Here is a 23,345-nt window from a genome sequence, read left to right on the forward strand (position 1 = left end):
CTCTGTAGCTAGAGAAGACTAAAGAAAAACAACTTTTATTTTGTTTTTCAAGATTCAACATATAGAAGAAAGTAACATGAAATGTTTATATAAAAAAAAAGTGGGCATTGATAGCAAATTATAACAGCATGGAATTTGTAAATGCTATATATTAAGATGGTACTTGAAATTTGGCCATATACCATGAAAGACTACCCAAAGATTCGTAACATTTTTGTTTGACAATGTTAGATTTTGGTTTACATACTTTGACCATATTTAAATAAGTCAAACTATTTTTGAATACTTAAACGGAAATTACTTTATAAAATAGGACAACGTCGTTTTTGGTTCTTCTCGAAATGACGTCGTTTGGAAATTTTAAAGGGTATTTAGATATTCCTAGGCTTTGAAGATAAGACATGATACCTACTAAGAGAGAGAGAGAAAAAAACGGCGATTTTAATGGATAGAAGAGGGTAGACGGAATTTCTAAAGAGTTCATAATTAAGAAGCAAGCGAGATCTAAACCGATTCTATATCAAGACGCAGTTGGATACTCCATTTTCTTGAGAACATGGGGTAAGTTGATACAATTATGATTTTTACATAATCGGAGAAATGGGTGTGACATTAAATTTGTTACACATGAAATTTTTGGTTTGATTTTGAATACGCTTGTATATATGGAACATAAAAGGGTTTGCTGGATATATGTTTGTTCAAGATTTTACATAAATATGGTATCAAATATTGAGTGAACATTTACGATAATTTCAAGGAATCAAGAGGACAACCATGTTTGTCGGCCTAGTCCTTATATATATTATTTCAACTCCCAACCTATGACAATTTAAGATTTTCTTCGGTTATCTTATGTTCTTCTTTTATTACTTACTCAGAGAGACCACAATATTGGTATTGCAAGACGGCGCGTAAGTCATTGACAAGAGAAATGACAAGAGAATCAACGATGAGAAAAAAAAGAGAAATGTCAAGATTCTGAAGATAAGGATAAGATTAGTGGGTTGCCTGATGAATTACTCTTGAAGATATTGCTGCTTCTCCCAACTAAAACTGCAGTTAGGACAAGTATTTTATCCAAGCGATGGGAGTTTCTTTGGATGTGGTTGCCTAAGCTTGAGTACGATTGCTCTGATTATTCTCCTGATGAGCAAGAGAGGTTTAATCGTTTTATCAATCTGAATTTGCCACTTCATAAGGCTCCAGTTATAGAAAGTTTGCGTCTCAAGTTCAATGGACCAGTTCAAACATTTGAGCCTCAAGCTATTGAACTATGGGTTGCATTTGCAGTTTCTCACTGTATCCGTGAGTTTAGTCTTGCCTTCAGGGTAATTCATTCAGATTATGTTATGAGGCATCCTGCTAGATTGCCTAGTAGTTTGTATATATGCAAATCGCTAGTGATCTTGAACCTGAATGACGATGTTCTCATCGATGTTCCTCGCATGGCATGTCTCCCCTTCTTGAAAACTTTGTTCCTTCGACGTGTGACTTACTCATATGAGAATTCTCTTACGAAACTCCTTTCCAGTTGCCCTGTTCTTGAAGATCTAGTGTTGGAACGAAGTGAATTTGACTATCTTGGAACATGGAAGGTAATTGTCCCCTCCTTACAGAGACTAACTGTTGAGATATTAAGAACTAATGATTTTCGTGAGCTTGTGGTAAGAACTCCTTCTTTGAAGTATTTCAAAATTATTGATGGCGGTGCTAGTGAGGATGATAATTACTCCTTTGATTCTAACACTATGCCCAACCTGGAGGAGGTTTATATTGATTCCGTAAACCTTGGTTTGGACAAGTTTGTTTCATCGATCACATATGTTAAGCGTCTTACATTATGCATAAGAGTCGATACCCAAGAGGTAATAAATATTTTCATATCGATATCATTTTAGACACTAAACCAGGTTTCCTTAATTTTGAATCATTTGCCGTCGTGTGCAGGCGTTATATCGTGCGGGTATTGCCTTCAATCATCTTAAACATCTGAAGTTGTGTCAATGTGATTCAAATTGGTCAAAGTTACTTGCCCGGTTACTCAACGACTCTCCTAATTTACAAGAGCTGGAGATCTATCAGCATGCTGTGAGTTTGTTCGTTTAAAGTCATTTTCATTTGGTTTAATTTACTTTTCAATTAATGTTTAAGCTAAGCTCTCATGTTTGATCTCAGGATCATGAAATGAGTCTTTTCAATCCATGGGTTAGCTGGGAGAATGAACTAAATTGTGTTCCTAAATGTTTGTTATCGACTCTTGAAACTTTCAAGTGGACAAAGATGATTGCGACGGAGAAAGCGAGTCATCTGTTGAAATATATCTTTAAATATGCTTCTCGCTTAAAGACTGCGACAGTCGTGCTTGAGAACGCTCCAGAGGCGACGGTCCAGGAGACTGCAATCACTTTTAGTTCAACAGCATGCCAATTCGTATGTGAATTTGAGTAAGGATTTTTATCAGTGCATGTTTTCGTTTATATGAACTTTGATGATCTTGCATAATGAATTTTATCTAAACAAAAATAAAGTTATTTGATCATGTTGTTTTTGTAGCTCTTACATGACTTTGAGCTCCTCCAGATTTTATACATCTGAATAAATGTGGCTTGTAATATCATTTTTTCATTGGCTATGACCAATTATTTCCCTCTAGATAATTGGTTTTTATTATTTGGTCATATATATTACGTCATCATTATATGTTTTTATTATTAAATATATAATCTCGTTCAGACATTCACGAAAAAAAAACAATATACTTATATGTAACATTTAAACTGAAAAAAATTTCATAGACAACTTTAAAAGTTTACTTAAAAAATGGTATACTTGTACTATTTTTATTATGGATTCTTTACATAACCACTACAAGTACGAACAGCTCACAACAGCTTCCACATTTTTTTTTTCTTTTTTTATTCAAAACCCAAAGTTTCTTATAAAAAAATTTCCATAAATGTTGTCAAAAAAAAAACAATTTCTATAAATTTTATTCATTGAAATAATTAACTAAAGGACTAAAGAATTGTTGTCTGTCCCAAGCCCTAGATAGTAATTAGATATGTTAGAGCCCGGCCCTAGTGAAGCCTGTTCATCATTAACCCTAAGCTACAAATATTAGGTTTTCTTCTGTTTCGTTGCTTCTTTGTGGCTGTTCTTCCACAAGGTTGTGTTTATGTCAATGATAAAAGCATCTTGGTTAAAATCAACAAAAGATCTTGGAAAAATTGTGAAGAGATGGACGACAGGATCGGTCAGTTACCTGATGAACTGCTATTGAAGGTACTATTTTTTCTTCCAACAAGAACCGCTGTAAGCACGAGTATTTTGTCGAAGAGATGGGAGTTTCTTTGGATGTTTTTGCCTAAGCTTGAGTACGAGTATACCAATCTCTCACCCTCTGAAAAATTGAGTTTAAGGGCTTTTGTTAATTTAAATATGCCATTACATAGAGCTCCCGTCATAGAAACCTTTCGTCTCAACTTGACCAATAGCTTTGGATCAATTAAGTCTAAGGATATCAAAATGTGGGTTGTAATTGCAGTTTATCGCTGCGTCCGTGAGTTAAGTATCAACCTTCATTGTACTATGTGTCGTCCTGCTAAACTGCCGAGTAGTTTGTATACCTGCGAATCGCTAGTGGTCTTGAAACTGATAGAAGAAATATTCGTGGACGTTCCTCGTATAGCTTATCTTCCCTCTTTGAAAACTTTGCTCCTTCGTCGTGTGACTTACTTAAATGACAAGTCTCTTCAGCGACTTCTTTCCAGTTGCCCTGTTCTTGAGGATCTTGTTATGGAACGAGGTTTAATGGACTTTCCCGACTATCCAGAGGATTTAGTACCACTGAAGGTAACCATGCCGTCCTTGCAGAGACTAGCCCTAAAGATAGCAAGAGATGTTGATTTGAATGAGCTTGTCATAAACACTCCTTCTTTGAAGTATTTCAAATTAATTACACACTATGATTGTGAAAGTGAAGTTGATCATAGCTACTCCTACGATTTTAAAGATATGCCTAAGTTAGAGGATGCTGATATCGAATCTAGATACCATGATACCAACAACTTCATTAGATCCATCACATCCCTCAAGCGGCTTTCGTTATGCATAAGATCATTCAACGGGGAAGAGGTAATTTGTTTACATCACATCAATAGTTCTCATTTTAGAACACCAATTTAATTAACCTGGCTATTCATTAACCTTTGTTTATTCGTTTTCCATCTTGTACAGGCTTTAAATTGTGACGGTATTGTCTTCAACCAGCTTAAGAATTTGAAGCTCTGTCCATGTGATACAAATTGGTCAAAGTTGCTTGCCCGGTTACTCGAGAAATCTCCTAATTTACGAGAGCTACAGATTGATCTGAATGATGTAAGTTTTTTTTCGATATAGTCCTTTTTTCTTTTGGTTTAATTTAGTGCAATTAATCTTTATTCCAAACACTCAAGTTTGATCTCAGGATCATAAAGATAGTTGTGTGGATCCACCACTGGTTTCCTTGGAGAGTGAATTGAATCCTGTTCCTCAATGCATGAGGTCGAGTCTCGAAACTTTCAAGTGGAAAGGGATACATGGATCGCAGAAAGAGGTAGATGTGGTTAAATACATTTTAAGAAATGCTTGTTGCTTAAAGACTGCGGCAATCTTGTCTCAGTCTACTCCAGAGACAGAGGATAAACGTAAGGTGATGATCCAGGAGTTGTTACATTCTTTTCGAAGTTCAGCAACCTGCCAACTCGTGCTTTAGTGAAGATATCTAATTTAGGATTCTCACTTGCATTTATATGAACATTGAGGATCTTAAACAGCGGTTTTGTGGATCTGTTTTTGAAGTTTCTTCTTAATTTTTTAGATTTTCGAATTTAATAAAAACTCTTAGTTTTAAGAAAAGCCATTCTTGTGACCAAGGATGTAATACATTAAGAAAACCACATCACTTTGGTGATCTTAAACAGCGGTTTTGTGAATCGGTATGAAATTTCTTCTTAGTTTTTCAGATTTTCCAATTTAGTAAAAACTCTTGGTTTCGAGAAAGCCATTTTTGTGACCAAGGATGTAACACATCAAGAAAAACACATCACTTTGGTCTCTTACTTGCATTTTCACCCAAATAAAAGTTTGCTACGATAAAGTCTAAAATTTATTCTTCATGCGTAATCTCACATGACTATGAGAACTCTTAGTAGAAGTTGCATTAGAGGATTCTCACTCCCTCTTAAAAAATTAAAAATAAACAGAAAAGCTAAGAATCTAAGCCAAGTTGTTCCCATTGAGGAACTCTTTTGCTGAAGAACCTCCCAATAACTCTGGAATCGAGAATCTGAAGAGCTCCTCCAGATTTCACACATCTTGGAGTCTTATACTGATTCACTGAAGATCCTTGAGAGATACTAAAGTCCATTAACGAATCAAAAGTACCCAAACTCACCACTCTTATCTCCAATGGACCTATTGATTTGTCTTTGTTCCTGCATCTTCTGTACACGTAATCCAAACTATCCTCCACCTCAGAGCAACAATCCTCCATTATCTTCTCGTTTAGCTTTGGAGGGTCGTTATCGTGAAGTGACTTCAGCTCCCAGAAGAGCACGTAATGCCCTGGGATTGATGACGTGTCCGCATAGCTCGTGTACTCAGTGAGCAAGAAGCTTGAGGGTTTGGCTTGTGCCACTGCCTTCATTAAATCTTCTTCGCTAGTTTTGTCTGTGTCGATGCTTAAGACAACGTTTCTTCGCTCCACGAAACTGAACTGAGGCGCCTTGTTGTGGAAACCGGTCACCTTCAGAATATTACTTTGTATCTGTATAAACCTGTTTAGAAAAAAGAGCCCAAAGAACTCTTGTGTTACACGTTTCCCTCACTAGGTCAAAGAATCTAAATTGAACATATAAAAATCAAACTAAACTGAACTGATTAAAATTTCTTCAAACAGTTTACAGAACATAACATTTTTTTTTTGTATGGTAAACATGTTAATCGTGTCAATTTCAAGAGAGAACTGACCTGCGAACGTGGTGATGACGAGTTCATAGTATCGGCCGGTTTCAACATTAACAAGATCGACAATACGATCTTCGTCCTTAAGAGTACCATATGATCCAGAGTGAATCTCTTCATGTGATTTTTCATCGACGGGCAAGAACTCAAAGTAAGCCATGTTAGGAAGAAGTGTGTAGGAGACATCAGATGGCTTACACAGTGGATTAATGTTGATACCAAAGAAACACTCAGAGGAAGCATACATTACCGAAACCAAAGGCAAACCTCCGCTATAGAACTCGAGTGTCGGAATGTATTGAGCCATTGAGCCAGTTACAATCACCTCTATGTACTTGGTCTTAGGCCATATCCTTCTCAAGATTCCTTCCCATGACTTAGAAGAGCACAAAGCCTCAACCTCATCAGCCAATTCAGGATTTGGACCATTAAGGATGGACAAAACCGACTCTCGACATGTCGAGTCAGTGATCCAGCTTGTGACAGTACCTGTCCTGATGTCGGCACAGAGCTGAGTGAAATTATTCTCCAAGAACTTGACGGCTCGGAGAAAGGCAGAGGCGAAGATAGCACCGAGTCTTAGGACATGCGATCGCTGGACTAAGCCGCAGAGAAGCTGACAGTACATGCTTTGCTTGCTGTCTTCACAAAAAATGGTCTCGTTAGGACTGGTGATAACATTGTACTTGTTGAATGGTCTGTTCTTGAATTGTTGACTTTTGTAGTAACTTGTTAACACAGGACGAGCCTTTAGACCAGAAGGAGTCTTGATCTCTGGTTTTATGAACAGAAGATACATTCCCTTACCTTCATCTAGTCCATTCACATACCTAAAAAAACCCATATATAACACTGTTAATCTCATTCCCTTTTTAATTCTTCTTAATTGAGATGTGAATCAACAAGTTATTATTAGACTTACTTATTCATGACGGGGACAAGCATGTTGTAAAAAAACGTCTTCCTATCCAATTCTTCAGCCATAGAAGGCATCAATTTCGGTTTGCCACCAGAAGTACCCGAGCTGCATCATATATTTAATTATTTATCCAAGAATTACTAAATGCAACCCCAATAATTCAAGAATATGCGAGTTTGATAATGTAACCTGATTTATTTCACTGTTTTCAAAAATATTTTAGATTTATATTTGTATACGAAATACAGTAGAACCTCTATAAATTAATACTCGGTAAATTAATAATCTATATAAATTAATAATTTTTTTAGGTCCCAAGATGAGACTAGTGTAACTTTGGACACAATTCTATAATATAATAAGATAATAATTTTTTTGAAAATCTTTTGGAAATATATGGTCCATCAATAATATAAATTAATAATTATATAAAATTATCTAAATATATGTATATATATATATACACATCAATTTTTATTTGAGTTTATTTTTAATATTTTTCCTATATAAAAATCTTTGAGTGTTATATTCAAAACATGATAATTGTTATTTTCCTTGTAATTGATTTTATAAAAATATTAGTTATAGCGATTAAATCTTATTTTTTATTTTTTTCTAGCAAATTAGGAAAGTCTCTCTATAAATTAATAATTATTAATTTATTGAAAAATAAAACCTCTATAAATTAATAGATTTCCATGGTCCCAACATTATTAATTTATAGAGGTTTTACTATATGATGTAAAAAATACAAATCAATATAGGTAATACCATAATAGTTGTGTTACATTAATTGTTAACTTACATAATGCACAAAACTAATACTTCTTAAGTTTTGGTATTACATGCTAAAATTATAATAATTATTTATTGAACGTTTTAATAAAAACATATAGATCAAAAAAAACATAGGTTATTAGTTTAAACATCTCCTCAACAAAATATAGGTTATAAATGAGAATAAATGTTTTTAAAAGTTATTATTTTAAAACCATGTGGGGTAATACAAAAAAAAAGGAAGACAACTTCAAGAATTGATTTGGAGATGACAAAGTATAACATAGTTTTGTAGAGTTTTTTATATTTGTATAGATCATTATATATTTTGATATACACAAAATGTGTTACCTAGTGAGGAGCTCAACGATAGGTTGAGAAGAGAGGATATCAGATGATTCTCCATCAGTGATTCGTTCGATGAAAGGCTTCATGTCCTCATAATTCACCACCGGGACTTTGTTCTTGAAGCTTTCTTGATTCTTATCAGATTCTCCATCAAGAAACGACTTGAGATACTCGGTTCCACAGTTTCGAGACAGTATTTGGTGGAGAACTTCTTGCTGGATTGTATCTGCATTTGTGGTTAGATCATCGAGAAGCTTTAGACCAGCCTCTGTATTAGTTGGATCGTAACTTGGAATCATTACTGTTGTTTGTTTGTTGAGTGAGAAAATCACTTCTTCTATGTTCTTGAGGGTTGGTTTTGGTTGTATTGTAGGACTAGAGGGGAGGCAAGGGGGGTTAAATAGTAAAGTGGTGGATAAGATTTTTATGAAATGGTGAAATAATTGCTACAAGAAAAAAAAATTGTATACTATTAACACAAAATTAGATTTTGACTGTTGTAATATAGAAAGCAAATATTTTGGCGTAGAAACTATTTGTTGACAGAAGAGTAGAAAATTTCTTATTTCCAAGTTCAAAATATATTCCATCTTCTAGTCAACTGTAAAAAACGGAAATAAAATCTCAAAGAATCGTAAATACATGATATATAATAGTTAAGTATAGTTTATTTGTAAAAGTCATCATCACACCAAAGATCGAGTCCTGCTTCTTATTAACGTAGGAATTTGGTTAATGGCCCAGCCAGTTGTGGTCCAATGGTTGATAAGAAAAACAAATTATAGACCTACGAAAAAATAAATCTCAAAAATCCTAAATACATACAAACAGTTATATTATTTTATAAACTACATTTGAAAAAAAAAACTATTTATGCATTATTTGAAATTCTTAAATAGAAGTACTAGTCTTGTAAAATTAATATATTATATCTTCTTAATATAATTGGAAAATATCTGAACGTTTATGGTAATGTTTTTTTTTTACGGGCTGTGTCTACCATATCATTGTGGATCTCAGTTGGCTTTCTAAAAGAATGAGTGACAGACAAAATAAGATTTTTACTAATAGAGAAAAAAAAATTTAACTTATTGATAAATATAAAAATTGTTCAAAATAATTTATATGCCAATCTTATTATATAAGTCTTGATGTCAAAATTACTTATTAACAAGATCGTGACACGTGTCGATTGTATCATTTAGATGTTGACACATGTCAATTCTATAATTATTAAAACAATTTAAAATAAAAATGTAAAAAATTCAAAACCTACCACAAAAAGGTTTTATATAAAAGTAAAATAGAGAAAAGAAAACCTAATTTTATTTAAAATCTTTTAAAGAAAAAATACCTTTGTAAACTTCCAAATGTAAAACAAAAGTATTGTTTTTAACAGTTTTAAAAATATTAAAAGGCAATTATAAGAAAATTATAAAAAAAATTGAATTGAATCAAAAAATAAAAATAAAGCTCGAATGGCGATGGCGATGGCAATGGCGATTACTGCTGTTTGAGGTTTTTGAATGGTGGGATTGGGTGTCGATGAGAGACAGAGGGAGGGTATCTCGTGTTCTCCGCGGAGTGAGAGGTTTCGGGGGCAGATCGGAAGTCTCTCTCTCCTTTTGAATGGGATTACCCCTTTGTCTCGAGGTCCTGATTGTGCAAGAGGGATCTTGTTGCAGTCGGATCTATGGGATTGGATCGGATTTGATAGACAGGTCTCTGTGTGAGATGTTAGAGGGATTTGTTTCCGGGTTGTGGGGTTGTTCCCTGAATCGGATTTGGATTCGATGGTATTAACGGTAGGGATTTCGATTTCGATCGGGGTATTTAAGTCTAAGATCTAATGGTCATATCGAGTTGGGAGATTAAGTTTCCATATCTTCTGGTGTGTGGGATCTGGGTTTGATAGGGGATTAAAGAAGGTTTTGCAATTTGGGATTCTTTTGTTTGGCGTATCCCACCAAACGATTCCAAGAATTAGGGTTTCCGTATGGGTATATATGTTACGCATTGCATACGACTTGTTATACCATTGGTCTCTGTTCAGTGTGTTTCTCTATTTTTTTGGCTGTCATCGGCGGTGTGTGGTGGTTCGGGTTGTTCGACGAATTCTGATGTCTCAATCAAACTTCCTCAAGGGTAAGGCTCCTTTGGTGCGCACAGAGACTGTGAAGATCTCTAACTCAGTCTTGGCTCAAAGGATTCAGCAGTTCTCTCTCACCCTTATTGAGAGACTGATGAATCCTTCGGTTCAGAGAATGGATTCCTTGGTATCCACTTTGCCGAATTTGGAAGCTTGAGGACGATGTGGTGGGAGCAGATCTGGGCCAAGACACCTTTCAGTTCAATTTCTCAGAGGAGGCTGACCTGCAAGGAGTTTTACACAACGGTCCTTATCATTTTGATGGCTGGATGATCTCTTTGGTTAAATGGGAGCCAATCATATCATCAACTTATCCTTCTGCTATCAATTTCTGGGTGAAAGTTACTGGTATTCCGATGCACCTTTGGGAGGTTGCCACTTTGGAGGCAATTGGTAAGAAGATTGGACTTATTCGAAGCATTGATGAAGAATCGGGTAGTATATGTGTTACTGTTAATGGCTTTAATCCCCTGCTCTTTAAACTGGTAGTGCCATTTGATTCTGGGGATGAAGTTATAGTTAATCTTGAGTATGAAAAGTTGTTGGGATTTTGTGAGAATTGCTCTCGGCTCACTCATGATGTGAGGGTTTGTCCGGAGCTTAGTAAGTCAGATGGTGTTCAGGTTTTTGAGCAGCAACATGATAAGAGAGGGATTCAGCGACAGCAAGGTATGGTGAAACAAGGGGTGTTTCATAATGAGGGTGGATGGGAGAAACCTAGGAAGTTTGCCAAGAGGGCTCTAGATTTCCAATCACATGATGGTTCAGTTGGGGCTGGTAGTTCCGGTTCTTACTATCAGGGCAGACATGGAGCGGCATGTGATCAGAAACGTTCAGTTGGTGTGTCTGAGTTGGGCAATGTTGGTGGCAAGCGTGGACCTCTGGTTGCTACAGGTGAGCAAACGAGTCAGGTTCCTCCTTTTCATCTAAACAGGAAGGGGTCAGGGTCAATTTGGCCTAAGCCTTTAGTCTCCCACAGGAGTGTGATGTTGTGAATGGGCAGGATACTGAACCTTTGAGGGGTTTAGGATCGGAGGTCTTTGATTCATCTGAGGTTAATGTGCAAGGTATCCTTTCCTCCTCTTTACCGATTGATTTGGGTGTAAGTGTTGTTAGTTCTGCTTTGCGCAAGGTTGATCTAGGATCAAAGGCTGGTGATTGTTCGAGACTTCATAGTTCTCGAGTCAAGAACATTTTAAAAAAACCGGTCTTGTCATTGGCTTCTCTCGGCAAGCGTTTGCTAGCTAAAGCTCTATCTAATCATGCAGGTGAGGGTCTCAAACTAAAAGGGATGGGCAAACAAGGGACTAAAGCCATGGATGGCAAACCTAATGGTGGCGGTCGACCAGTCAAGAAGGGGATGGTGGCTCTCCCAAAACCACCGGCTCAAACATGAAGGTCATGAGTTGGAACTGTCAGGGTATTGGGGCAGACCTGACAGAGGAGTACTTGGGAGATTTGTGGAAGAAACACCGCCCAGATATTTTATTTTTATCACAAAACAAAAAAATGTTAATTCTTATTTACAAAAGTTTCAGAATAAATTTGGTTATGATAATTTTAATTCGGTTGATCCATGCGGTTCCCGTGGTGGGTTAGCTATTTTTTATATGAATGAAATAAAACTTTCTATTTTATTTGAAAGTAATCGGTTAATCGATGTTCAAGCCTTTGTGGGACAACAGACGGTATTTTTGACTTTTGTTTATGGGGATCCAGTTCCTCAACATAGACATAAGGTTTGGGACAAGTTAATTGATATTGGTTCGTATCGAATTGACCCATGGTTAATGATAGGCGATTTTAATGAACTTGTGGGGAATCATGAGAAAAGAGGTGGTGCTTTAAGACCAATATCCTCATTTGTACCCTTTAATTCTATGATCCGACATTGCGGAATGCTAGAGTTTTCCTGTTATAGTGAGCAGCTATCCTGGCGAGGTAATAGACGAAATAATCAGATCGTCTGATGCCGCCTAGATTGTGCTTTAGCTAATAAGGATTGGCATTGTCTTTTCCCACATTCAAAGGTTGATTATTTAGAGATGATTGCCTCTGATCACTGTCCTATTTTGGCCTCCTGCTTTAAAACGGATTTTCGGTGGCAACATCAATTTCGGTTTGACAAGCGTTGGCTAGGCAAGGATGGGTTATCTGGGGCGGTGGAGTTTGGGTGGAATCGTACAAAAAAATTTCGGATACCGGTATTTGTGGACAAGTTAAAGAATTGTCGTAATTCTATTTCTTGGTGGCGGAAGAACAATGTTTCTTTTGGGCCCACGCTTATCTCCTCCTTGAAGGCAGCCTTACAGGAGGCAAAAATGGATGACTCGATTTCGCAGAAAGAGATCCATAGTATAGAGAGGAAACTGAAGGAGGCATACCGGGATGAGGAGGTTTATTGGCAACAGAAGAGTCGGAAGTTCTGGTTACGGGTTGGTGACAAAAATACTAAGTACTTTCACGCTTCTACAAAACAGCGGCGGGCTAGAAATAGGATCTCTGGCTTATTCAGTCCTGAGAATGTATGGACGGAATCAGACTCTGATATGGAGGATATTGCGACTAAATATTTTGCGGATCTTTTTAAGCGGTCTGATGTGAGGGGGATTTACCAGATGCTACAGGAAGTTCCCACTTTGATTTCAGATAGTATGAACAGGATTTTAATAAAGGAAATTACGGAAGCAGAGATTCGCAGGGCTTTGTTTGCGATGCACCCCGAGAAAACACCAGGACCTGATGGGATGACAACCTTGTTTTTCCAGAGGTTCTGGGCAACCCTAAAAGAGGACTTGGTGGCTTTGATTAAAGAGTTTTTTCGTACGGATCGCTTTGATCCGCGATTGAATGAAACAAATATTTGTCTCATTCCTAAAAACGAAAGGCCTCAACGGATGACAGAATTTAGACCGATCAGTCTTTGTAATGTGAGTTATAAGATTATCTCTAAAGTCCTCTGTTTTCGTTTGAAACGGCTCCTTCTGTCTCTTGTCTCAGACACCCAATCGGCATTTGTTTCTGGTCGTTTAATTACAGATACTATACTGGTTGCTCAAGAAATGTTTCATGGCTTAAATACAAATCCTCGATGTAAGACGGACTTTCTTGCCTTTAAGACGGATATGAGTAAAGCTTATGATCGCGTTGAATGGGACTTTTTAGAAGCTTTAATGGTTAAATTGGGGTTTGATAGGAAATGGATCTCCTGGATTATGTGGTGTGTATCCTCGGTTACATATCAGGTACTTATCAATGGACAGCCACGGGGTTCTATTAGGCCACAGAGGGGTTTACGTCAAGGAGATCCCTTATCTCCTTACTTGTTCATACTTTGCACAGAGGTTTTAATTGCTAATATTAAGAAGGCTGAAAGAGAGGATAGGATCACCGATATTAAGTTGGCTCGGGATTGTCCGCCCATCTCACATCTGTTGTTTGCAGATGACAGTTTCTTTTTCTGTAAAGCAGAGGCGGCAGAATGTTCTAAGGTTATGGAAATTATAGGAGATTATGGGAAAGCGTCAGGGCAAGAGGTAAATTTAGAAAAATCCTCTATTATGTTTGGGAAGAAAGTTCCGTCTGATCGAAGGATTCAATTGAAATTTGTTATGGGTATCTCCAAAGAAGGTGGTATTGGTTCGTATCTAGGTATTCCCGAGAACCTCCAGGGTTCGAGAACTAAGGTTTTTAGTTATGTGAACGACCGTTTGGATGATCGAGTGAATGGTTGGTCGGCTAAGTATTTATCCAAAGGGGGGGAAGGAAGTTATGATAAAATCAGTAGCGTTGGCTCTCCCAACTCATTTCATGTCTTGTTATAAATTAACGAAGGAGCTGACCTCTAAATTAATGAGTGCTATCTCAAACTTTTGGTGGAAGTCGAATGATAAGGCATGAGGCATGCATTGGTTAGCATGGGATAAGTTGTGCACGGATAAATGTGATGGTGGTTTGGGGTTCCGGTCTTTGGAACAATTCAACGATGCAATGTTGGCAAAGCAGTTTTGGCGGTTAATTCATTATCCGAATTCGCTGATGGCTCGGGTAATGCGAGGACGTTATTTTCGAAAACAACATCCTTTACAAGCCAAAAAGCCATACTCCCCCTCTTTTTCTTGGAGGAGTATTTTTTCAACTAAATGTTTGGTGGTACACTGATCACGTTGGGCGATAGGTTCAGGTTGTCAGATTTCGGTCTGGCGGGATCCCTGGATTCCGGATAATCCACCACGACCAGCGAATGGTCGAGGAAGATTGTTACTTCCCAGTTTAATGGTTAATCATTTGATTAATCCAACTACTAAGGAGTGGCACATGCCAATTCTTGAGGAGTTTTTGGACCCCTTGGATGTCCAAATTATTCACTCTATGGAGATTAGTAAAGTTTATAAACCCGATAAATTGATTTGGCACTATACTAAATCAGGGAAATACACGGTTAAATCGGGTTATCGGTTAGCCCGGTAATTAATCAAGGAGGTAGAATATGGACCGTCGTGCACGACGCTTAGGGCACAAGCTTGGAAACTTGAGGTTCCTCCGAAGGTTCAACATTTCTTCTGGTAGATTGCTTCCGGCTCCCTCCCTGTAATGGAGCGGCTGGCACATCGGGGTGTCCGGTGCGATACTCTATGTAAACGATGTGACTCGGAGGTGGAGACTATAAATCACGCTCTTTTTAAGTGTTCCCATTCACGTCGGATCTAGGATTTGTCCCCGATTGCCTCGAACCCTGGGGGGTTTCCCTATGGTTCAATATATTCGAATCTAGATTTTCTCTTTTGGCGGGCATTATCCCAGACGGATGTCCCGGATATATTTCTACGTTTACCATGGCTTTTATGGTCAATTTGGAAGGATAGAAATAAAAAAAAAATCAAGGAATTGAAGCGGAACCAATTGAGGTTATTAATCAGGCGACCCATGACAAAGTGTTATGGGAAGAGGCCAGGTCCTTCTACTCAGCTGCACTAGATCCTTTGCCTGTGGAGGTTCGGGACCCTTCTCCCCGGTGTCAGGTTGATGGTTCTTGGAAGGTCTCGGACCCTTTTGTAGGATTGGGTTGGTTGTTTTGTGACAGGGAGGATATCACTGTGTTAATGGGAGCACGAAGTCAACGACAGAGCCCTTCTCCCCTACATTCGGAGCTTCAGGCCTTGATTTGGGCGATGGAATCCCTGCTGGCGAGGGATGTCGATTGTCAACGTTTTGAGACGGATTGTACAGAATTAGTGGCGATGGTACAGTCTCCTGATGAGCGGCCCGCTTTCTCCAACCTGTTGGATGATTTTTGCTTGCTCCGCTCTTCCTTTCCTTCTTTCACGCTTTCGAAGATTCCAAGGACATCTAATGTTCGGACATATCGTCTTGCTCGTTCCTCGAGATCTTTACCTTCTGAAATTTCTTTTGTAAACTCTTATCGTCCGGTTTGGGCAACGAACCTTGGAGTTATTTTCTAGATCAATGTTTGGTTGACAAAAAAAAAATTATAAAATTTAAACAGCTTTAAAATTTAGAAAATATAATTATAAGGAAATTATATATATATATATACATCTTATTATATAAATCTTGATGTCAAAGTTACTCATTAACAAGATCGTGACACGTGTCAATTCTATCATTTAGATGTTGACACATGTCAATTCTACATTTATTAAAACAATTTAAAATAAAAATGTAAAAATTCAAAACCTACCATAAAAAAGATTTATATAAAAGTAAAATAGAGAAAAGAAAACCTAATATTATTTAAAATCTTTTAAAGAAAAAAAACCTTTGTAAAATTCCAAATGTAAAACAAAAGTTTTGTTTTTAACAGTTTTAAAAATATTATAAGGCAATTATAAGTAAATTATAAAATTTAAACAGCTTTAAAATTTAGAAAATATAATTAAAAGGAATTCATATATATATATATATATATATCATAAAATTCGAAGTTATAATATTGTTTACTTATTTTAAGTTTAAGTTGCTAATTTTAAAAGAAAAATGATTACGTTTTATATAAGATAAAAAAAATGATTGTGAAAATTATACAATTAATTACTATTTCTAAAAAAAATGTAAATACTCACCTTCACATAAAGAAAAAGACTGTTGAAGTAAAAAATAAAAAATAAAAATAGAGCATCTCATATTTTTTCACCAATCAAATCATTTATTCAAAAAGACTGCTATTGTAATATATAAGATAGGAGTATGTAAGATTAACATATACGTTTTTGTAACTATAAAAATGTTAAAGTGAAGAGACATATAATAGATTATTTAATGTGTCGTAAAGACAATTTATTGATAGTAGTAAAGACTAAAAAGTATATTTTAACAGTAAAATATATTTGTGTGTACAAATACACTTTTAGTAGTAATGTAGATAATAGATTTGTAAATTAGCAAAAAAAAACAAAAAAAAAAATTTTTGTTAAATTTAATTTAATTTTAATAACTTTGAACTCATCTACAATTTTTTTTGTTACTAAAAGTGTATCTATTTACTTTTTTTTCAACCAAACAATAAATTAAAAAGAAATTTCTCGGTTAGTTCCCAAGCCGGAGGGAAGGGATTTACAAAAGAAATTTCAGAGATAAAAGAAAACGAAGCACGGGTAAGACAATCAACCTTCGTATTTGACGCACGCAGGATCCAAGAGATGGAGAATAGTGGGAAGGACTCTTCCCAGGCTAATTTATCGCCCAAAGCCTGAGCAATTATATCATTCATCTCGATCTCTAAACCTTGAAAAACTTTTTTATTTATGGCCTTCCAGATTGCCCATAAAATCCATGGTAATTGAATAAATTGATCGGGATCACCTTGTTGAGAGACATCCCTACAAAAAACAAAATCCAAATACGAATACACCAACTTATATGGAAAACCCTCTGACAAGATCGGAGTACACCGACACGACAACATCGCCAAGGCCCAAGGCTTCCCTCATAGCCTCAAATGAAGATGACAGCGTTCAATGAGTACCAAACTGTGAGCCGTTTTGAAAATCTAACATAAAATACCTGCTATTTTTTATTTATGAGTTATACGAAAAGAGAGACAGTGTGCCGTCTCTCTTTTTGCCTTTTTCAGTCAAGTGATTACTTATTATTAGACCAGGTCTATTACTCTAATAAGTTTTTGATAAATTTCTAAAATTTTTCCAAAACACCAATTTAACCATATTAATTTTCACAGAATTGTCCAGATTCAATCACCACAACACTAGTAGTAGACTCATCATCACAAGAAATCACCAATAAAACTTAGTTATTCAAATTTCAAAAGAGTCAGAGATAACAACTAATAAATCACAATTTCAGAGCCTTGGTTAAATCACAATTTTCAGAGCCTTAGAGTAGTCTTGGATTTATATAATGAAGCATAACTCCACAAGGGAGTAAGAGACTTTAAATCAACTATTTCTTTGCATAAATTAAAATTTTGGATAGGAAATGAATTTAAGGAGGTTGGTTGAATATCTACATGGTTATTGGGTGGGCACGTGCCCCACCCTAAGGTTTAAAAATTGTCTAATGGACTACAGTATAATTTGTTCTCCTAGTTCATTTGGTATTAGTGTGCCCCATGCACCATTGGTAAACGAGTTCGATTCTCCTCTGAACCTTTCGGTTGTATTCATTTTTTTTTCTTCCTTTTTCCATAGCCAAAGTTCCCTTATTAAGTGGTCTACCATATGTTTTTAATTATTCTTTATGATTGGTTCAATAGTGTTTCAGTCTTATTTATTTTCCTACTTCTTTATACTTATTAACAATATTTAAATCTTCTTTCCTACTACTAACTATAATTATATTTACATTAAAAAGTATTTGAAAAATTAGTATACAATATTGTCAAATTTTTGTAGTTTATCTAATATATATAGAGGATAATCTTGTGTGAATAATATATGTTTAAATATAATTTTTATTTTAACTATATCTAATATGCAATTATATATACATTTAGAAATCATATAAAAATAAAATTTAAATTACTAAAAATGGAAAATTATATTTAATATTTTTGTTATGTAATTTTAATATTAATAATAATGAATTATTTGTGCCCATACTAATAATTTTTCTGGATCCGCCATTGATTGCTTACCTGCAACTTGGAGACATTTTTGCACAAATTTTTCTCTTTTAATCAATAAAAGGAATTCATTAATATTCAAGCAGTAGAATGATAGAGTTCAAAACATGAGAGCCTTTATCAAGCTGAGCTAAAAGTAAAGCCTCTAACCTTAGGTATTTGTTATGGTGTTTAAATGGAAGTACTTTATGACATAGTATGTCTCCATTAATAATCTTGGGAACTTAGCTGCATAGAACTGGTCTAACCCTTCAAGATTGCAAGGTCAGTGTCATGGTAATGAAATATGTTACTAGCTTCTTGTAAGAAAGTAAGTCTTATCTCAGATTCCCAAAACATTGGATGGAGCAGATTCTAATGCACTAAGCCTGTCAGTGATCATTTTGTTTAATGATTTAGAAAACAAATCCAATTTCTGATGTGTCACTTGCAGGCCTAGTGCATCAGAAGCTCTGCTCCATCATAGGTTAAACCAAAAAATCTTCCCTCATAGGTTCAACAAAAAAAATATTCCCTCACATTTAGACATTTATGAATTTAGTTAGTAGTTTCATTATCAACCTAGACCACAATGTTGCTCTGCTCTTAGATTAATTTTGATTTCGAAAGTTATTCAACCTATATATATATATATATATTAATCAAAAAAAATTACTTAAGTGACTGAGGGGATGACTCATGAGATAGATGCTAGTTGGTCCCATATTTGAAAGCTTTGCAATCAAAGTATTTGCTTACTTATAATTTGGACACTTCAGATTTCAAGTTTCAATAAACTACTTCCAATTAATGTAAATATGCAAGTCCATTAGGTATATTCATACATCACATCACAAATAGCCCAAAAAATATTAGTCGTAAAATTAAAAGTATAACATCAGAACAAAAATATTATAAATTAAGCATAAAATTTGAAATTTAACTTAATCTCATTAACTATTGCACTACATGTGGCATAAGGTCCACAACTTCTCACAAGACATTTCCATCCAATGGTATCTCTAAATAACCTTAGCTGGTTTGCTTTTTTCTTTACTTTGTCCATGAAAAAGATGATCAAATCTTCTAGATCACATATCCAAGCCTCAAATCAGAGCTAATTAAGTGAAGTACTCTCAAAATCATAACCATGGAAACATATGACTCTTGCGTATTTGTATGATGCATTGTGAAAATTTTGTTCAAAATCTTGGACCTCAGATTGGGATATTACAAAGACATTTTACATCCACTGCTTTTCATGATTGAGAAAAACCCTCAAATACAGATGACTTTTTCATTTGCAATATTTTTATTCATTATAAAGATCTATTAATTTTTAGATCTTTTGTTTTCAAGTCTGGAACACCAAACATATATTCAGAAAAATATATATATATCAAAATTATAGTTATAATAGTAATTATATTTAATCTAAAATTTTAATTTTACATTTACCGTAGGTCTTTTAGTTTATATATGTGGTAATAAAAATAACAAATTATATATGTTAAATGATATTGGGTTGTAGCCTAATAATAATATGAAGAATTCGAACAAGTTAAAGGAAAAAAAAAAATAAAAGAAGACATAAATAGTAATGGTGTTGACCGTAGATTAGTAGATTCAAATTTAATTGCTTTATACAAATGACATATAATTAAAATATCCTATAACTATAACATGGATCCATCCACCAGTATTGATAACAATCACAAAAAATGCATCTAATCTAAACATATGAAAATTACTTTTATTGCATATGAATTTTTGGACTTTTTTCAGAACCTGAAGTTTGCTGCTTAATAGTAGATTACTCAAAATTTTGAACAAATTTTTTATTAGTACGCATTTGTTGAGTAGTAATCACTCATTTCTCATTCAACTGAATTTCACTCTTTAATCACTGCGCACTGTACATTAGAACTTTAATCATGTAGTGAGTCAAGCAACTTCTATATGGGTCTAGGATTCTATTACTGTTGCTAAAAGCTTATTCATATGCAACAGAAGACACTTGCATAGCAAATACATCCTTTGCTATTGAGGCTAGAATAGGATACTTAGGACTGTTGATCCTCCACCATCCCAAGACATCAAACTGCATCCCTAGCTGGTTAGCCTTTGAAATTTCTACTTTCTCCTTCAAATATATTTCCAACTTTGTACTTACATCTTGAAAAACGATCTCATTAACCAACTCATTGTACATAGTGTCCATCCTTTGATATTCAATATCACTGTCAAAATCCATTTTGTGGTTCATATCACCCTGAGACTCTTGTCTACTCTGAGATGATGTTGCAGTTTATGGTTGAGAGCTTGATCCAATCGCATTAGCATTACACTCGTCAAACAGCTTTCCTAGAACATCAGTAACTGCTTTATTAAGCTCCTTAGACTCGTCACTGTCTTTACCATACAGCATATCAAAACAAAGACTTGCAAACTTCATTTTGTTCCTTGGATCAAACACACTAGCTATGATCAACATCTTATTTAGCTTCTTTGATCTATCCCAGTACTTATTGAACTTATCTCTCATTGCCTCTGCCTTTAACCTAAGCTTCTGATCAGAATTAGTACTCAATGCTAATAGATTCCTTTCTATTGTTACAATTTCTTTGTAACACTTGTAGGAGCTAACAGTAGATGATGCTGAAACCACTAAGGTAGAGTTATAAAAGATTACTAAAAACCTTATTAACCTTTCAATTCCATCCCAATTATCTTTACTTGGCGGTCCAATCCTCTTTTTCTCTTCAACGGTTTCAAGAAAATAATCATTATACAGCTTATCTTCAGCCTTCATTCTATCAAAAGCCAACCTGAACTTCAATGCTCTTGTTAACATCAGAAAAGTGGAGTTCCATCTTGTTTTGCAGTCCAATGATAAATTGCCTCTTGTCATCTTTCCTGACTCAACTTTCTGTTCAAATGCTTCAAGTCTTTTACTAGAAGCTCTAACATACTGAACACCATTCTGAATAGCCTCCACATTATCATTAAGCTCATATAAACCATCTCTCGCAATTAAATTAATAATGTGAGCACAACAACGCAAATGCAGAAACTTACCACCTAACACCATTGCATCATTTGCTACTAAGCTGAATGATTCCTTAAACTTCTTCATAGCATTAGTGTTGGCTGTGGCATTGTCAACAGTGATTGTGAAGATCTTCTTTATCCCCCATTCAGCCAAACAATCAAGAAGAACAGAACTTATGGTTGACCATGTATGATCAGAGACATGCTTGAATCCAATTATCACCTTGCGTAGGCGCCAACTTGCATCAATAAAATGTGTTGTGATGACCATGTAGCTAGCTCCACTCGTAGCTGCAACCCAAATATATGTTGTCAGAGAGACCCTTTGCTTATTAGCACCAATAGCCTCCATCATGTCTGCTTTCTTCTTCACGTAAGCCTCCACAATATCTCTTGTTGCAGTTCTCCGGGAGTGAGGTTTGTAGAGTTTAACCTTATTGCAAAAGTTTTTCCAAGCCAAACTTTCAATAAATGAAAGTGGCAATTCACCGAGAACCAACATCTGATTAGAAGCTTCTCTAAACATATCCTCAGTAACTCTGGCCAACTACAAACTACCGTTATCATCACTAGGATTGAGAACATTTTGAGTCTGACTTCTGCTTTCCTTCCATGCCTTGTACTACTTGCAGATAAGGAGATGATCCTTCAAACAAGAAGTTCCATTTTGAGTCGCACAGCCCATATTGACAGTATAATAATGACAGCAGAATCTATCTTTTTCCCCGTGGATTCTTGTGAAATGATCCCATACCCATGACCTTTGTATTACCCTAGCTGCCTTCTTCTTCTTTGTCTTAACCTTAGGAACTGAACCATCTGCATCTGCTTGTTTTTTCCTTTTTGACCCAGTTTCATGACTGATTGTGTGACCAGCTTCATGAGACTCTACTACTTCTCCATCCTTTTCATTTTCATCATTTCCGGGTTGATATGAGCAAGAATCCATCTTTAATAATCCATTTGCAGAGAAGAGACAACTAATTAGACAACACACTAGACAGCACACATTAGATAACAAAATTAGACACATTAGACAACACACTAGACAACACACATTAGACAACACACTAGACAACACACTAGACACATTAGACAAACGCAGCTTAGACAGTTAGACAACACACAACAATCCATAATGGATTATCCATTTTCAGAGAAAAACGGAGCTTAGACAGTTAGACACATTAGACAACATTAGACAACACACTAGACAACACACTATACAACACATTAGACACATTAGAAAAACGGAGCTTAGACAGTTAGGCACATTTGCAGAGACAAACGAACCTTAGACAACAAAACTGAGAAAGAATAGAGAAAGAACAGTTTCATAAATCATCATCAACATTCAACAACCTAAGATCAAATATTCTGTCTCTAGGTTTCATAAATCATCATAGACATTCAACAACCTAAGATCAAACGAAGCTCAAAGAGAGAAAGAGAAACAGAGAAACCATAAACAGAGCTCATCTTAAGTCTTAAGACTCTTAACATTGAAACTTATTAAATGAAGCACAAAGAGAGAAAGAGAAACCATAAACAGAGCTCATCTTAAGTCTTAAGACTCTTAACATTGAAATTTATTAAACGAAGCACAAAGAGAGAAAGAGAAACCATAAACAGATCTCATCTTAAGTTCTTAACATTAAACGGCCTAGATTCTGGGAAGAACATACATACCTGCGATTGATTCCTTGATGCGGCTGACAAAGGATAAGGTAGGTCTCCTTGGGTTTCCAGTTTAACAATTGGGCATTTGGGGGTTTATAAAGCAAATAAAAGTAGGAAACTAGGGTTGAGAGTTGAGATCAGCTTTGAGTCGGCAAAAGTTGTGTCGAGAGGTGAGAGTCGAGACAAAATAGGTTTGGGAGAGGAAGGACAGTCACGGTCTCACAGAGGTGTTGGGGAGAAGAAGGACAGTCGACTCGAGACAAAACATGTATCCTTATGTGTGTTTCGATTTAACGGATAACCGATCGGATTTCGGTTTAAAACTGAAAACCGAA

The 23,345-nt window shown here is 35.6% G+C and overlaps 4 protein-coding genes and 1 pseudogene across 7 annotated transcripts; 3 read left to right on the plus strand and 2 right to left on the minus strand.

Moving 5' to 3' along the window:
- The first annotated feature begins 401 nt into the window (after positions 1 to 401).
- On the plus strand, positions 402 to 2,653 carry LOC104728071 (putative F-box/LRR-repeat protein At4g15060). The gene is made up of 4 exons (XM_019232743.2): positions 402 to 561; positions 882 to 1,868; positions 1,951 to 2,091; positions 2,179 to 2,653. Exons 2-4 carry the CDS (start codon positions 1,104 to 1,106, stop codon positions 2,449 to 2,451), a joined length of 1,179 nt encoding a protein of 392 aa, XP_019088288.2. The 5' UTR covers positions 402 to 561; positions 882 to 1,103; the 3' UTR covers positions 2,452 to 2,653.
- Positions 2,654 to 3,113: 460 nt separating this feature from the next.
- LOC109125146 (putative F-box/LRR-repeat protein At4g15060) lies at positions 3,114 to 5,000 on the plus strand. Of its 4 annotated transcripts, none has more exons than XM_087471882.1 (4): positions 3,151 to 3,285; positions 3,548 to 4,137; positions 4,240 to 4,380; positions 4,469 to 5,000. In XM_087471882.1, the coding sequence occupies exons 2-4, from the start codon at positions 3,592 to 3,594 to the stop codon at positions 4,754 to 4,756; spliced, it is 975 nt and encodes a 324-aa protein (XP_087328008.1). In that variant the 5' UTR covers positions 3,151 to 3,285; positions 3,548 to 3,591; the 3' UTR covers positions 4,757 to 5,000. The 4 variants fall into 4 exon arrangements, with proteins under 4 accessions (XP_087328009.1, XP_087328007.1, XP_087328008.1 ...); XM_087471884.1 differs by having other exon boundaries at positions 4,458 to 4,973; XM_087471883.1 differs by having other exon boundaries at positions 3,114 to 4,137.
- Positions 5,001 to 5,251: 251 nt separating this feature from the next.
- LOC104728070 (indole-3-acetic acid-amido synthetase GH3.17-like) lies at positions 5,252 to 8,349 on the minus strand (annotated as a pseudogene).
- Positions 8,350 to 9,496: 1,147 nt separating this feature from the next.
- Positions 9,497 to 11,836, plus strand: LOC147934137 (uncharacterized). Its single transcript, XM_087476302.1, has 2 exons — positions 9,497 to 11,266; positions 11,468 to 11,836. Exon 1 carries the CDS (start codon positions 10,469 to 10,471, stop codon positions 11,192 to 11,194), a length of 726 nt encoding a protein of 241 aa, XP_087332428.1. The 5' UTR covers positions 9,497 to 10,468; the 3' UTR covers positions 11,195 to 11,266; positions 11,468 to 11,836.
- An 8,038-nt stretch (positions 11,837 to 19,874) lies between these two features.
- Positions 19,875 to 23,271, minus strand: LOC147934138 (zinc finger BED domain-containing protein RICESLEEPER 2-like). The gene is made up of 2 exons (XM_087471027.1): positions 23,020 to 23,271; positions 19,875 to 22,279 (listed from the first exon to the last, which is right to left on the minus strand). The coding sequence occupies exon 2, from the start codon at positions 21,854 to 21,856 to the stop codon at positions 20,588 to 20,590; it is 1,269 nt and encodes a 422-aa protein (XP_087327153.1). The 5' UTR covers positions 21,857 to 22,279; positions 23,020 to 23,271; the 3' UTR covers positions 19,875 to 20,587.
- Positions 23,272 to 23,345: the final 74 nt, after the last annotated feature.

This window comes from Camelina sativa, chromosome 11 (assembly GCF_030686135.1).
Source record: "Camelina sativa cultivar CO46 ecotype springtype chromosome 11, ASM3068613v1".
NCBI lineage: Eukaryota > Viridiplantae > Streptophyta > Magnoliopsida > Brassicales > Brassicaceae > Camelina > Camelina sativa.

What these genes read in the sequence shown, in the direction of transcription:
- LOC104728071 (XM_019232743.2), top strand. Translation starts at nt 1,104, where the DNA reads ATGTGGTTGCCTAAGCTTGAGTACGATTGCTCTGATTATTCTCCTGAT. An exon ending in TAAGAGTCGATACCCAAGAG is followed by an intron (nt 1,869 to 1,950) that starts GTAATAAATATT and finishes CGTCGTGTGCAG; the next exon opens with GCGTTATATCGTGCGGGTAT. An exon ending in TGGAGATCTATCAGCATGCT is followed by an intron (nt 2,092 to 2,178) that starts GTGAGTTTGTTC and finishes GTTTGATCTCAG; the next exon opens with GATCATGAAATGAGTCTTTT.
- LOC109125146 (XM_087471883.1), top strand. Translation starts at nt 3,241, where the DNA reads ATGGACGACAGGATCGGTCAGTTACCTGATGAACTGCTATTGAAGGTA. An exon ending in GATCATTCAACGGGGAAGAG is followed by an intron (nt 4,138 to 4,239) that starts GTAATTTGTTTA and finishes CATCTTGTACAG; the next exon opens with GCTTTAAATTGTGACGGTAT. An exon ending in TACAGATTGATCTGAATGAT is followed by an intron (nt 4,381 to 4,468) that starts GTAAGTTTTTTT and finishes GTTTGATCTCAG; the next exon opens with GATCATAAAGATAGTTGTGT.
- LOC147934137 (XM_087476302.1), top strand. Translation starts at nt 10,469, where the DNA reads ATGATCTCTTTGGTTAAATGGGAGCCAATCATATCATCAACTTATCCT.
- LOC147934138 (XM_087471027.1), bottom strand. Translation starts at nt 21,856, where the DNA reads ATGTTTAGAGAAGCTTCTAATCAGATGTTGGTTCTCGGTGAATTGCCA.